This window comes from Neophocaena asiaeorientalis, unplaced genomic scaffold (genome assembly GCF_003031525.2).
Source record: "Neophocaena asiaeorientalis asiaeorientalis breed wild unplaced genomic scaffold, Neophocaena_asiaeorientalis_V1.1 scaffold363, whole genome shotgun sequence".
Classification (NCBI taxonomy): domain Eukaryota; kingdom Metazoa; phylum Chordata; class Mammalia; order Artiodactyla; family Phocoenidae; genus Neophocaena; species Neophocaena asiaeorientalis.
Genome location: NW_020172006.1, coordinates 218,824 through 231,341, shown reverse-complemented (window position 1 = coordinate 231,341; position 12,518 = coordinate 218,824). Strand labels below are relative to the sequence as shown.

The following is a 12,518-nucleotide window of genomic DNA, read 5'->3' as shown; positions in this document are numbered from 1 at the left end:
CACACCATTGTAAAGCAATTATACTCCAATAAAGATGTTTACTAAAAAAAGGCAACCTCTCAGGAACTCCGAAGGTAAGTGATGCAATCTTTAGACCCTCTGTGGTCACTCAGGCTGACAAAGACTAGGGGATGTGTGACAAAGTGAGTCAGAGAAGGAGAGGTGGCATGGGCACACGTTGGGGGTAAAGATCTCATCCCACACGCACATCCTGTCGTACAGTGTGCAGTGGGTGCTTCCTAATAGCTTGTCATTGGCTGATTCCCCAGTGGGGTGATGGGCATAATCCCATGTCCACCCAAAGGCATTTGGTCTTGATAGGAAACCAGAGCTGAGAATACCTGTCTGGGAGCCCAGCGTTAGAGGCAGCAAGTTGTGTTCCATTATGTGCCCGTCAGGTATTCACACTCCTCCAGGGCTCATATTTCCATGTATTTGATGATGTGTAGGGAGGACACCACAGCACCCTCCTTGGGGCTCAGCTTTATCCCGGGCTGCCTGTGGAGTCATGTGAACATTGGTGGGGCAGGGCTGCCCTCCCAGAAAGCAGGGCTGTCTGGTTTGGGGCCTCCATTTCACCAGACAGCCCCTCCACCTCCCGCACAGGCCTCTGGAGAGAACAGGATTAGCACGCCCTGTGGAGTGGTTTGTCACCTACATGCAGGTGACCCCAGACCCTTGAGTGAGTGAGGGCAAGTGGAGCTGGGCTGGCTGTGCTGAAGTACCAGGGGGGCCTTGAGGACAGATCACAAAACATGCCAACCTCTCCCCTGTCATTTCTCTAGGTGCTCATCCCAGCCACAGCCCAGAAGCATGCCCACCCCCAGATCACACCTTCCCTGCCTGAATCCCCCACCCCCGGACCTGCCCAGGTCCTGTCCAAACTTGTATGTTCCATCCAGGTCACAAAGTAATATTTTACAGGCACCCACTGGACGTAAGGATTCATCCCAAGGCAGCATGGTTCCTGAGGTTCTTGGAGGTTTCTTGATGAGCCCAGGAGATGTTTCTGGCAGGATGCAAGGGCCACTCTTGATCCACTGGCCCTAGGTAAGGCCCAGAAGCTGGTTCCCCCCTCTGGATCTCCAGCTCATCCACACTTAGGTCACCACCTCCCAGGGCAGCATCCCCTCAGCCTGCCCCAGGCTCAGCCAGTCCTTTAAGCACCCCCCACCAACCCCCAGACCAAAGAGACAGTATAGGCCACTCCCCCAAAGGGCCCTGTCCTGGCCCCACACCCTGCCCCCGCCCCTCCCCCAGCAAAGACACTACAGGGCCAGAAGATGGAACACATGCTTTATGCCTGAGGTGATCGGGGGAGCCTCGAGCAGGGGCTCAGCACTCACTCACACTGTAATATATAAAAGTGGTCCGTCTGCCCTCACCCCAGCTGAGGCTCCCGGACTTAGGGGAATGAAGCCAGTCCCTTAGGCTTCAGAACAATCTTGGGTGGTTGTTTCCAGCATGAAGAACTAGGTAGTCCTCTTGGTTACTTTTCCTGGTGGTGCACAGAAAGTCAAAAGAGGTCACATCGTAGGGCTAGTCTGAGCTAAGAAGGGCATCCAAGGAGCACAGGGTTTTACAACTGGGAAGGCCACAGCAAGCCAGGACTAGAACCAACCGGGTGCTTCAGGGGTGGATGGAGGGGAGTTCTGCATCCCGGTGAGGCCACTGCACCGGAAGAAGGGTCAGAGGCCACGATGGTACAGTCAGTGGTGGCCAGCCTCCCTGCCTCGATGGCAAAGGTCTTCCCCCGGCTGCAGAGGTAGCCGACGGTCCTGAGCCAGCTGCTGCCTAGAGAGCAGGCACAGAGCCAGCACCACCTCCCCACTGTTCACTTGCCACTCCTGGAGCCCCGCTGTTTGCTCATGGCCGTGAGCATCTGGCTAATATAGGAAGTCAGGAGGTCATCCATCTTGTAGCCCTGGAAACAGCAGCAAGAAGATAAACAGATGTAGGACACGGCCGCCCACTCAGACCCAGGACACAGCTCCTAGCAAACTGCAGTGGACAGAAGCCCAGACAAAGGCAGATCCTGCCCCCTCCTCTGGACTTACTTAAGTCTCCCCAGCCACACGGCTGAAGGGTTGGATTCATCCAGCCAGACATCTAGGGCTCTAAGCTGTTGCGACCTCACATTAAGGTGCTAATTTGTGTGTCCCTTAATTGAAGCCGCAGGTGAGACAGGGGAGCCCACCAGGCCTGGAAGGAAGAGCTCTCACCAGTGACGTCTCACAGAGAAGTTTGCTCCCGCGCACCAGGTTCCCAATGGTGATGTGGAAGTAGGTGTTGCCGCTGCTCCAGTTGGAGATCTTGGTGAAGGGGTGGGTGGTCAGGATGTCCTGGGGAGCAGAGAGAGTCTGAAGTTGCACGGCCTGGACCGTCTGGCCTCACCCCTCAGCTCCCACGCGAAGGACCTCAGACTCTCAGACGAGAAAAGGAGCAGAGGGTAGAGTCCAGCTGTGCTATGGAGCTGCTGTGGGAAGCAGATGCCTTCCCCCTCCAGCTCTTGGGTGGGGCCGGCTGGTGGGACAACCAAGGAAGCCCAGGAGGCCGTCAGGTGTATGGGGCCCAGAACTGTAAATCGGAGAGCCTGAAGGAACTGAAACTGTGGTCACAGATGAGATGGTCCAGCAGAGTTGGAGGGGGGAGACAAGACGACACACACTGGGGGAACACAGTGTGTGGGCTGGGTAGAGAAGAAGCCCAGGGAAGTGCCTGAGAGGGAGACCAAGGGGGATATGAGGAAAACCAGGAAAGTGGGCACACGGAGCCACGGGGAAGATGGGGGTCATTGCCCCCTTTGCCAACAGCCCCCGTTGTACCCTCCTGTGTCAGTGGTAGGACTTGTCTCCTGGCCCCCTCGGTAGGAACTGCTCTGGCCCACAAACCTGAGCAGCAGTTACTCTAGTAGAGCCTCCCACCCTGACCAGTATGGACAGAGAGCATTCTGGGAGGAAGTGCTTGGAAGTATCCAGTGATGCTGAAAGGCCAAGCACTAGAGTGACTGGATTTAGTAGCGAGGGGATTTAGTAGCGAGGGCTTTGTTAGTAACTCAGCAGTTTTGATGGAGAGATGAGAGGTAAGGAAGTAGACGCAGCAAACACGGTCAGCCTCTCAAGATGTGTGGCCAGGTGGGTGGATGAAGCGAGGATGGTGGTGGCTGATAGGGTCTCTCGGGGTTTGAGTCTGGGGGCCTTTGTTAGAAGTGCAAACAGAGAAGCCCACCCCCGCCTCCTCTTCCCTGTCGCTGCTCACCTTGGTTCTGGGATCAATGAGGCTGACCCCATACTTGTTGATGGCAATTAGGAGAATCTCAGGAAAGTTTGGCTCTGTAGTTTGCTAGTTAAAAAAAAAAAAGCCAGAGACATCAGGTGGGGAGCTGCCCCCAGCTGGGCTTAAGTCTACCTCTCCTGCTGCCTGCGTAATGCCAGGGGTGCATTGGTGCTCATGGTCCTGTCACGACCTCATGGTTTCTAGCAATACCTCTGCTGGGCCCCCAGAGCTACCCCAACTCCCTTCACGGGTCCCCAACCAGCCCGGTAGCAGTTTCAGCCCTTCTGTCCTGCTTCTCTAGGAGTCTCTGCTATTGCTCTCTCTCAGCCCTAAAGCCCCTCATCTTTAAAAAGCCTCCTTGAACCCTACACCTGCCTCCAGGTGTACCTACCTACCTCTCTCTTCGTTGCACAGCCAGGCTTCTCAAAGGGGTCCCCTCCTCAGTGTGTAGCAAGGCCATTCCCCCCCTCTCCATCCTGACCTATCCCCTCGCCCCAGCCACTTCACCATTCTCCTGCCTCTGGTCCTGCCCCTCAGATCCACCCCAGCCCTGAAGTCAGAGTGGGCTCTGGCCCCATCAATCATCCCTGTGCAAAACCATCCAGGCTGGGCACCACCTGCAGGAGGAACCCTACCGGCCTCTCCTGCTCGCCTCACACCCCCGCCCGGCCACACTCACCCACTCGCACTTCCTGCCCAGGCCTGAGCTCTCACACCTCTGGGTCTTTGCTCGTGCCAGGCCGTCTGCCAGGAACCCTCCCCTCAAGGTCTCCCTGGAAAGCTCAGTGTTGCCTCCTCCAGGAAGCCACCTCAGCCTTTGCTATCTGGTTGGGCCTCCCAGGCTCTGCCACCCCACTGTCACGGTGCAGATCGTCCTGCATTACTCTGGCCTTTGTACACATCTGCCTCCCCTGCCAGGCTGAGATAATGGCCCCTCAGTGTCCCAGGACTAAGCCCAGGGCCCAGTACTTAGTTGAGACACCTAGCTGGGACAGAGCTGAGGGCCATTTCCTCCTTTCCTTGCCAGGCAGGTGGCAGAGACCACTGCCGTTTCCCAGAGTCAGGGGGAGGAGTCTCTGTGCCATCTGGTTCCCCCTCGTCCTCTCTGAGAAGCACGCACCCACGGCATACCTTCACCTCGAAGAAGGCTGAGCCGAAGGTGGGCCACTTGAAGATGAGCTTCAGGAAGGCCAGCTTGGCCTCCTCCTTGGACTTCCCTGCGTGCTTGTTGAAATAGGCGACGATGGACTGCAGGGGGAGCGGGGGGTCAGAGTCCTCTCCCCTGCCGCTCCTGCCCCACCTGCACTGGCAGCAGCTGCCAGGGGCCCTGGAGGCTCTGAAGCCTCCCCACTTATACCAGTTAATGGACTCCTGACAGCCCTTCCCTCCCCAAAGCAAGCAGGACAAACAGTATCAATTAAAATCCGGTCACCAGGACAGGGCAAATTACTGCCAAGTGACCACAAGAGATACTTCCCTGGGCTGCTGTCCAGCACCTGCCCCCTTGACCCTGGGGTACCCAGCGAACCATTCAGGGGGCCCCTATTCCCACTGTCTCCCCCACGGTCACCCGCTTCCAGTCGTCAGGCGAGATCTGCCGGATGAGGTCCTGGGGCACCAGCTCCCGTAGAAGCTTGGGGATACTGGGGAAGTAGGACTTGTCCTCCTCAAACTTGGCCCTGTAGATGAGTGCCCCCAACTGCAGCACTTCCTCCCGCGTGCACTTGTGGTAGCCTCGGAGATACTTGGGCAGCTCCTGCCAGAGACAGAGCGGGTCACAGGCAGTGGAGGCACCTGGAGGAAGTGGGCTCCTTCCCTTAAGCACCCCCCCCACAACGTGAGGCCGGGCCTACTACTTTACCCCACATTTGGGCCCACCTGCTTCCCCAACCTCAGCTGACACTGCTCCCCAAGGGGGGAAGGCACAGTATGGGGAAACAGCATTATATCACACAGATTCAGTGCTTTACAGATTTAAAAAGGCAGATGGAGGAGATCAGAGAGAAGGTTATGGGCTTCTTCCAGATGAAAGATGGTGGTGATGGAGAGACGTGAATGCGTTTCAGAGATAAGAGATATTCGGGAGGTAAAGTCTTCAGGTGAGTGATTTGGGACATGGGAGAGGTCCACGCTGACTCAGGTTTCTGCCTTGGGGGAGCTGGGAGTTAACGGTGCCACTTGCTAAACGGGCAACATGGGGGAAAGGGGAGATGAAGATCCTGGGTTTGAAGGAAGGCGGCCCTTCTGGCTCCCAGGCCAGGGTTCTCTCTACCAGGGCAGCTGCCTTCCCCACCACTGGCGCCCCTCCCAGCATCCTGGTCTGTCTGTCCCACAGAACGGTAAACGGCCACCTCGGAAGAGACCACTGAGGCTGCAGTCGTGAAGACCTGGAATCAAACCCCAGTTCCTTCAGCCCTGTGATCCTAATTATATCACTCGATCTGAGTGTTTCTCTGTAAAATGGGAACAGCATGCCTTCTTGGGGGTTGTTGGGAGGACAGAACGAGTACAAGCTGCCAGACACATGATAGAGGCTCAGCCTGTGAGCCACCCTGCTGGCTTCCCGCAGGCCCATGCCCTGCTGGAAAACGTCTACAGACCCAGGTGTACCAGCAGAATCCCAAATCCAGAGCATAGCCCCTCACCAAGGGAAGGGCCTGAGAGCTCAGCCCGAGGGCTGGAGGGTTGGGAAGGAGAAGGATCTGAGGTTGGGCACCTCCAGAGACCCCAGCAGGAATGGCTTCCAGTCCAAGCTGCTGCCCCTCCCCTGGCAAGGACAGCAGGCAACCACAGCAGAGAGGCTCTGGGCAGCTCACCTGGTAATAGTGGAAGATGGAATCGGCCATGGGGTCCTTCCCTGGCACCGTGGTGGTCCACAGCTTCTTCATGAAGAACACTTGGTAGGTGAGCGAGGGCACGATTCCTGTGGTAGAGGGCAGTTGGTCACCCAGAAGATCCCAGCACAGAAGGGTGTCCGGCCCAGCACCAGCCCTGGAGGAAGGCCTGACTCGGGCCCCACCCAGGTGGCACTCAGGTATGGCCCCGAGCCAGGACCTGCTGGCCCCAGGCCTCGGATGATCCCAGGACTCAGCCTCACATTACCATCCTTGACGGGCCGTGCTTTCTTTATCCAGTCCGTCAGGTGTCGTACAAAGTCGAAGAAGAAGTCATTCTCAGGAACGCTGATGACCTAGGGACATGGCCATTCTAGTCCAATCATTTTAACTGGAGCAATACTGAGTTTTCTGACTTTCCCACCCAAGGCCTCCCCGGCAGCCCCTTCTCCAGAAGAACTCCTGCTCGCAGCCAGAGGGGGGGGGTGTCCATGTATCAACCCCATCTTGCCCCGACTGTGCCTGTTGAGTGTCTCTGTCCAGTGACAGTGACTCCCTTCAGTCATTCAGAGTCACTGATTGCTGCTCTAGGACCCTGGAAAAAAGGCCGAGAAAGGGGCCCAGTCCCTGCTTTGGACATTCTCTGGTATCCGTGTCCTGCTCCTCCCACAGGCTCTAAGCCCCGCTGGGTCCAGGACCTCACTGAGATCACCTCTGGGTCACAGTGTCTGGCACAGGGACAGACATGAAGTGAGGAGACAGACATGGATGCACAGGGAACTGTGGGTGAGCGACAGGAGAGAGCACCTGACCTGCCTGCAAGGGTCAGGGAAGCCCCCCCATGGGAAGGGGCTTTCAAGCTGGGCCTTTGACTCCCATGGACATAAATGGGGCGGGGGGCAATGTGGGGTGAAGGCAGGGGCCTGTGCTTCAGAGTCAGACCTACCTGGCTCTGAGTCCCTGCTGTGTGACCTGAGATAAGTCACTTAACACTTCTGAGTCCAGGTTTTGTGGTCTGTTAGGTGGGGATGGTCATCCTCCCTTCCAGGGCTTTTTCAGAGGCGAACTGACCTCAGCGTGGCAGCTGAGGGACCAGTCAAATCACCTCTGGAAAGTACATGTGTATTGGGGCAGGGCGAGGAGCCTAGTGTGTCCAGAGCACAGATGCTCCCAAGAGGTCTGGGGCCAGGCTGTGCCATGCCTCAGAGGAGAGAGATGTAGGCATAGCTGCTGCATGTAAGGGGCCATTGCAGGGATGTAAGGAAGAGACGGGCACACTCAGATGGCGCCTGCAAGAGGGCCTCTTCCTCTCCCCGTCCCTCCTTCTGTCTCTGTCCCCACCCCCGCTGCCCCATGAGCTCCCAGGGCGCCAGCCAAATTTCCCACCAATCAGTGGCCCCCCCCAACCCACCTTATCTGCAATTTTGACAAAGAGGCTGAATCCCTCGGAGGACTTGAGGAGCAGCCGGGCAGCGATGTTCTGGCAGAAGTCCTTGGCCTTGGTGCTGGACTCCACCTCGAAGGCCTGGGGGAAGGGGTGGCGGGGGAACACTTGCTTGCCTCTGGCAGGGCCTCTCGCATCCCTGTGGCTGTGCCTCCAGCCAGACGGAGCCCCCTCCCATGCAAGACACCCTCCTTCTGAGGGGGCTTCCCCAGAGCTGGGCACCATGCTTAAGAAAAGGAAGAAGTATAAAACCTACTCTGTATAAAATAAGCAAACTACAAGGATATACTGCACAACACAGGGAATATAGCCAATATTTTATGATAATTATAAATGGAACACCGCCGTTAAAATTTGTGAATCACTGTGTTGTATAGCTGCCACTCATAAATATTGTACATCAACTAAACTTCAATTAAAAGTAAATAAATAATTATTTTTTTAAAGAAGGAAAAGCAACTCCTGTCTGGGTCTTCCCAGATTGTGCCCTTCCCAACCCTTCAAGCGGGACTAAGCCTTGGCCTCCAGGGTCCTGGGCCCAGCTGTACAAGCATGAGTGATGGCAGAGGCCAAGGGAGCACAGAAGGGACAGGGTGATTGGAAGGAGAGAAACTGGAGGAAGGAGAAAGCAAACTCCAGAAAGGGGGAGGAGTCAAGAACTGGGAAGCAGCCCAGACTGGGCTTGAGAGGGATGGGAGGTCCTGGGGAAGCTCAGGTGAGGGAGGAGTGCGATTTGAGGGGTGGGGGGTGCTCCATGTAACCCTCCATAGGGGACAGGAAAAGATTTTAGGCAGTTTTTCTGTCCTTGTGACTAGAATCCCATAGTGGTATTTCTGAGTCTCTAATCTCTAGACAAGTTTTTAAACTGCTTTTCAAACCGAAAGTTTCACTGTTGGTCTTATCTGAATGAGGTGCCGTGCTGGGATGGAGCAGGGGGTGTAGATCAGGAGCCAGCCTGACCAAATGGGCATGACAAGAAGACAAATAGGACTTTTGCCCAGGGGACCATGGTGGAGGGGACTCACACTCAGGTCAGGTGAGAAGGAAGGAAGTGTTAGTCTGCGGGAGAGTGGGCTCGGGGCAATGGGGGCGGCCTTGGGCTGCGGAGCAGGCAGGCCTGTGCCCAGGAACAGAGCTGGCATCAGGGAGATGACATCAACACAGAGCTCAGCTCAGAGGGAGAAAGCACGTTTCTCTAAAGCAGAGGCTCCTCAGAGAGAGGGAGGGGTGACCTTCTCAAGGAAGCTGATCAAGGAAGTGAGAGGCTGAACCAGGAGCCCAAGGGCTCCTGACCCGAGGAGTCTGTGGCCTCTTGACTGAGCCCCGACTCCACTGAGGGGCAGGAGGATGGGGGCAAAGGTGGGGGTGGTGGGGAAGAGACATCAGGGCTGCCCCGTGTCCCCGAGGGAGCCTGGTCCTTCAGGGGCACCCACAGACCAAGAAGCCAGAGTCCCTCACCTCGTCTGTGTCATCGGGAAAGTAGACCTTGTGGAAAATCTGGGTGGTTTTGTGCTGGATGGCCTCCACCTCCACCAGGTGCGGGGGGTACTTCCGGGACCCGTTTCTGAAAACCAGGGGAGCAGGGGGCGGGCGGAAGGGGGGCAAGTCAGGAGACAGCAGATTCCTGGGGCCATGGGGAGCAGAGAGCAGAGGGCACTTTGGAGACAGGCAAACCCAGGCCTAATCCCCAGCCACCACTTCCTACCAGGTGACAAACTCTCAAGCCTCTAGTTCCTCATCTGTAAAATGAGATGATAATGGTACCCACCAGATAGGGATGTGGAGGGGACCGAATGAAGCAAAGGGTACAAGTGGGCTTTGCAGAGTATGGAGTGTGGCCCAGGTGTCTGCCTCCCCAGCAGACTTGAAGGTATGAGAAAATAACTTTCTGAGCAACCAGACTCTCAAACTGTCCAGAATGGGCACTGCCACCTTTGTCAACCTGGCAGCTGTGGGACCCCAGAGATGGGTCAGGACCTCAGCATCCCCAAGGGACTCGTCTCACAAGCCAGGGTGGCCGGAGGCCCATCCCAGTGCCTGCCGCCACGCACTATGCCCACTGCCCCCTCTGCCCCTTGCAGCCCCTGCTGTACCTCAGGGCTTTCTGGAGCCGCTGCAGGCAGTCGATGGCGAGTGGGCAGTGCTTGCGGGACTGCAGGAAGCGCTGCACATGCGGCAGGAGGATGTTGCTGGGCGGGAAGAGCCCTGTGCACAGCCAGAGCAGCTCCCAGCCCCGCTCCTCACTATACCTGCAGGAAGAGGTACCGCGGGCCAATACGCCTCAGCTCCTCACACGGCAGCACATGCCTGCCCTCACCCCCACCCCTGTCTGAGGACCAACACGGACCCACCCCCCTGACAGCCTGATCCCATTAGTGCTACTCCAAGTCTGGTCTGCCAACCCCACCCCAGGCCGCACGCTTACTAGTCAGGTGGAGGTAAGGTGCTTGTGTCAGAATAAAAATCAGCTGTGTCACCAAGCACTCTTAAGATTTTTTTTTTCTTAGACTTTCCTATGACGGAAGCAGTGTGTGATTTATATTATGGCAGCAGCTCTTTAACTCGTCTATTATTTGAGTAGCACTATGTTAGACCAGCCCCAGGACTCCCTCAGGCACTACTCTGAGCTCCTTTGGTCTGGCAGGAGGGAAGCCTGGAGGGCTTCTAGGAGGAGGTGGCATTTGATCTAGGCTTTGAAGACTGAGGCAAATTCTGATATGCAAAGGAGAAGAAAGGTTTTCCTGGCTGCGGGCACAGAATGTGCGAAAAGATCTGACGCATGGTCCAATGGTAGACTTGTATAAGAGATGTAGAGAGTGACAAAGCTAGGGAGGGAGTTGGAAGTCTGGGAATAAAGGGAGAGGGTGGGGCTTCTCTCAGGCTCTGAGATGAGCATGTGCCTGACTTCCCCCTCCTGCCATGGTCTGGGCCATCAGGGAGGCGGTGACACCCTCTAGGGTCCAACACCCCCAGCCCATGAGAGTTTTTTTTTTTTTTTTTTCGCGGTATGCGGGCCTCTCCCTGTTGTGGCCTCTCCCGTTGCGGAGCACAGGCTCCAGACGCACAGGCTCAGCGGCCATGGCTCACGGGCCCCGCCGCTCCGCGGCATGTGGGATCTTCCCGGACCGGGGCACAAACCCACGTCCCCTGCATCGGCAGGCGGACTCTCAACCACTGCGCCACCAGGGAAGCCCCCATGAGAGTTTTTTTTTTTTTTTCGCGGTATGCGGGCCTCTCCCTGTTGTGGCCTCTCCCGTTGCGGAGCACAGGCTCCAGACGCACAGGCTCAGCGGCCATGGCTCACGGGCCCCGCCGCTCCGCGGCATGTGGGATCTTCCCGGACCGGGGCACAAACCCACGTCCCCTGCATCGGCAGGCGGACTCTCAACCACTGCGCCACCAGGGAAGCCCCCATGAGAGTTTTTATCCAGAGCTTCTGACTGACAGCCAGCTCAGCCTGAGCCAGGGATGGGACAAGTGCTCATGAGATGCACCTGTAGGCAGACAGTGGCATCTGGGCTAGGGAGGGGTATCCAGAGGAGGCTCAGGCAGAGAGCAGCGGGAAATGAGGAGGAGCTGGGGCTGTTCAACTTGCGGGGAGGACAGACACTGAGGGCGCAGCCACCACCTCTTGGTTCTTGACCCTCTTCCTTGGGCCTTGAGGGAGAGCTAGGACATGAGGGGGCCTGAGGACAGCTTCCTGCTCTGAGTGAAGAAGGACTGTTCCCAGGCAGAGCCAGCCGCTGCCTCAGCAGGGAGTGAGCTCACAGTGGGAGGAGGACCTTACGATTACCTTCAGCTGTTAGCACTAGGGGTGGGGGGGGCCTGCCCCTCACCCTCCCACCATCCCGGCTTACCTGATGTGGTTGTCAGTCAGCTGCTTCAGGATCTGCACGTACACCTCGTCCTTGAGGGGCTCAGCCTTCAGGGCACCCTCGAAGATCTGGTCTGTGAGCTCATTGACGGAGCGCATCCTCTTGGAGGGGTAGTCACCCATGTACTTGAGCACGGGTGAGGAGCTGTCAAGGAAGGCTGTGACCAGTCGGGGAACAATGGCCCGGGAGGCAGGCGACCACACTCTCCAACAGGGTCTGCCACCCCTGATCATGTGGCCCTGGGCCTCAGGCTACTCACCCAGGAAATGGGCATAATCTGCCCACCCTCTCTCCTCAACTCCTCTGGCCACCTCCTCACTAGCCATCGTGCTCCAGGCCCCAGCCCCACTACCAGAGTCCTCACAGCAACCGGAATGAACTTTCCAAATCACAGATCTAACCATGCCACCCCCTGCCCCAGTGGCTCCCCATGGCTGCACCGCAGGACACAGTCCAAGCTTCTTAACAGGCCTTGGGAAACTTTCATCCATCAGCCCACATCTTGGGATTCCCTTCTTGAACTCTAGCCTCTAGCTGTGCTGAGTTAATTTCTGCCCTTGAAACAGCCCTGCTCTGTTTTGCCTCAGGGCCTTTATACATGCTGCTCCCTCTGTCAAGAACATTCCCCACCCATCTCCCCTTTGACTGGCCAAGGCCTACCCAGTCTCCAGCCTAGATATCACTTCCTCCAGGAAGTCCTCCCTGCCCTCCTCCAAGGCCAAGTCAGGTCAATGTGCTGTCGGGTCCCATCACAGCACTGACCCCAATCAGCACATCTCCACTCTCAACTATGAGCACCACGAGGCTAGGGACTGGGTCTACTCACCGCCGTGTCTCCACGCCTGGCCCAGCACATGGCACGATATACATCCGTCAACCAAGTGACAGGGTGTGAGGAGACAATGGGTGAGGCAGCCCCCTGCACGCTGTAAGGTGCCGGGCACACAGAGAGAGGCACTCCGTCAGCATCCCCCTACGTCTGCCCAGGCCCCAGCTGGGCCCCTCAGAAGGAAGGAAGTGTCTAGACGAAAACCCTAGAGGCCAGGCCCAGCCCAGCCCTCCCCTGCCCTAGGCGCCCTCTCCCCGTGG

General features: G+C 57.2%; 1 protein-coding gene across 1 annotated transcript in view; it reads right to left on the bottom strand.

Annotated features, from left to right (window-relative positions):
• Nucleotides 1-1,290: 1,290 nt before the first annotated feature.
• MYO7A (myosin VIIA) overlaps nucleotides 1,291-12,518 on the bottom strand; it is a 98,798-nt gene continuing 87,570 nt past the window's right edge. Inside the window, exons 39-49 of the mRNA XM_024749673.1 lie at nucleotides 11,412-11,594; nucleotides 9,648-9,803; nucleotides 9,013-9,118; nucleotides 7,522-7,635; nucleotides 6,379-6,466; nucleotides 6,093-6,199; nucleotides 4,847-5,032; nucleotides 4,408-4,524; nucleotides 3,259-3,342; nucleotides 2,223-2,342; nucleotides 1,291-1,924 (exon numbers count right to left, since the gene is read on the bottom strand). Coding sequence (XP_024605441.1) covers nucleotides 1,835-1,924; nucleotides 2,223-2,342; nucleotides 3,259-3,342; nucleotides 4,408-4,524; nucleotides 4,847-5,032; nucleotides 6,093-6,199; nucleotides 6,379-6,466; nucleotides 7,522-7,635; nucleotides 9,013-9,118; nucleotides 9,648-9,803; nucleotides 11,412-11,594 — 1,351 coding nt within the window. The 3' untranslated portion in view covers nucleotides 1,291-1,834. The remainder of the gene's footprint in view (nucleotides 1,925-2,222; nucleotides 2,343-3,258; nucleotides 3,343-4,407; nucleotides 4,525-4,846; nucleotides 5,033-6,092; nucleotides 6,200-6,378; nucleotides 6,467-7,521; nucleotides 7,636-9,012; nucleotides 9,119-9,647; nucleotides 9,804-11,411; nucleotides 11,595-12,518) is intronic.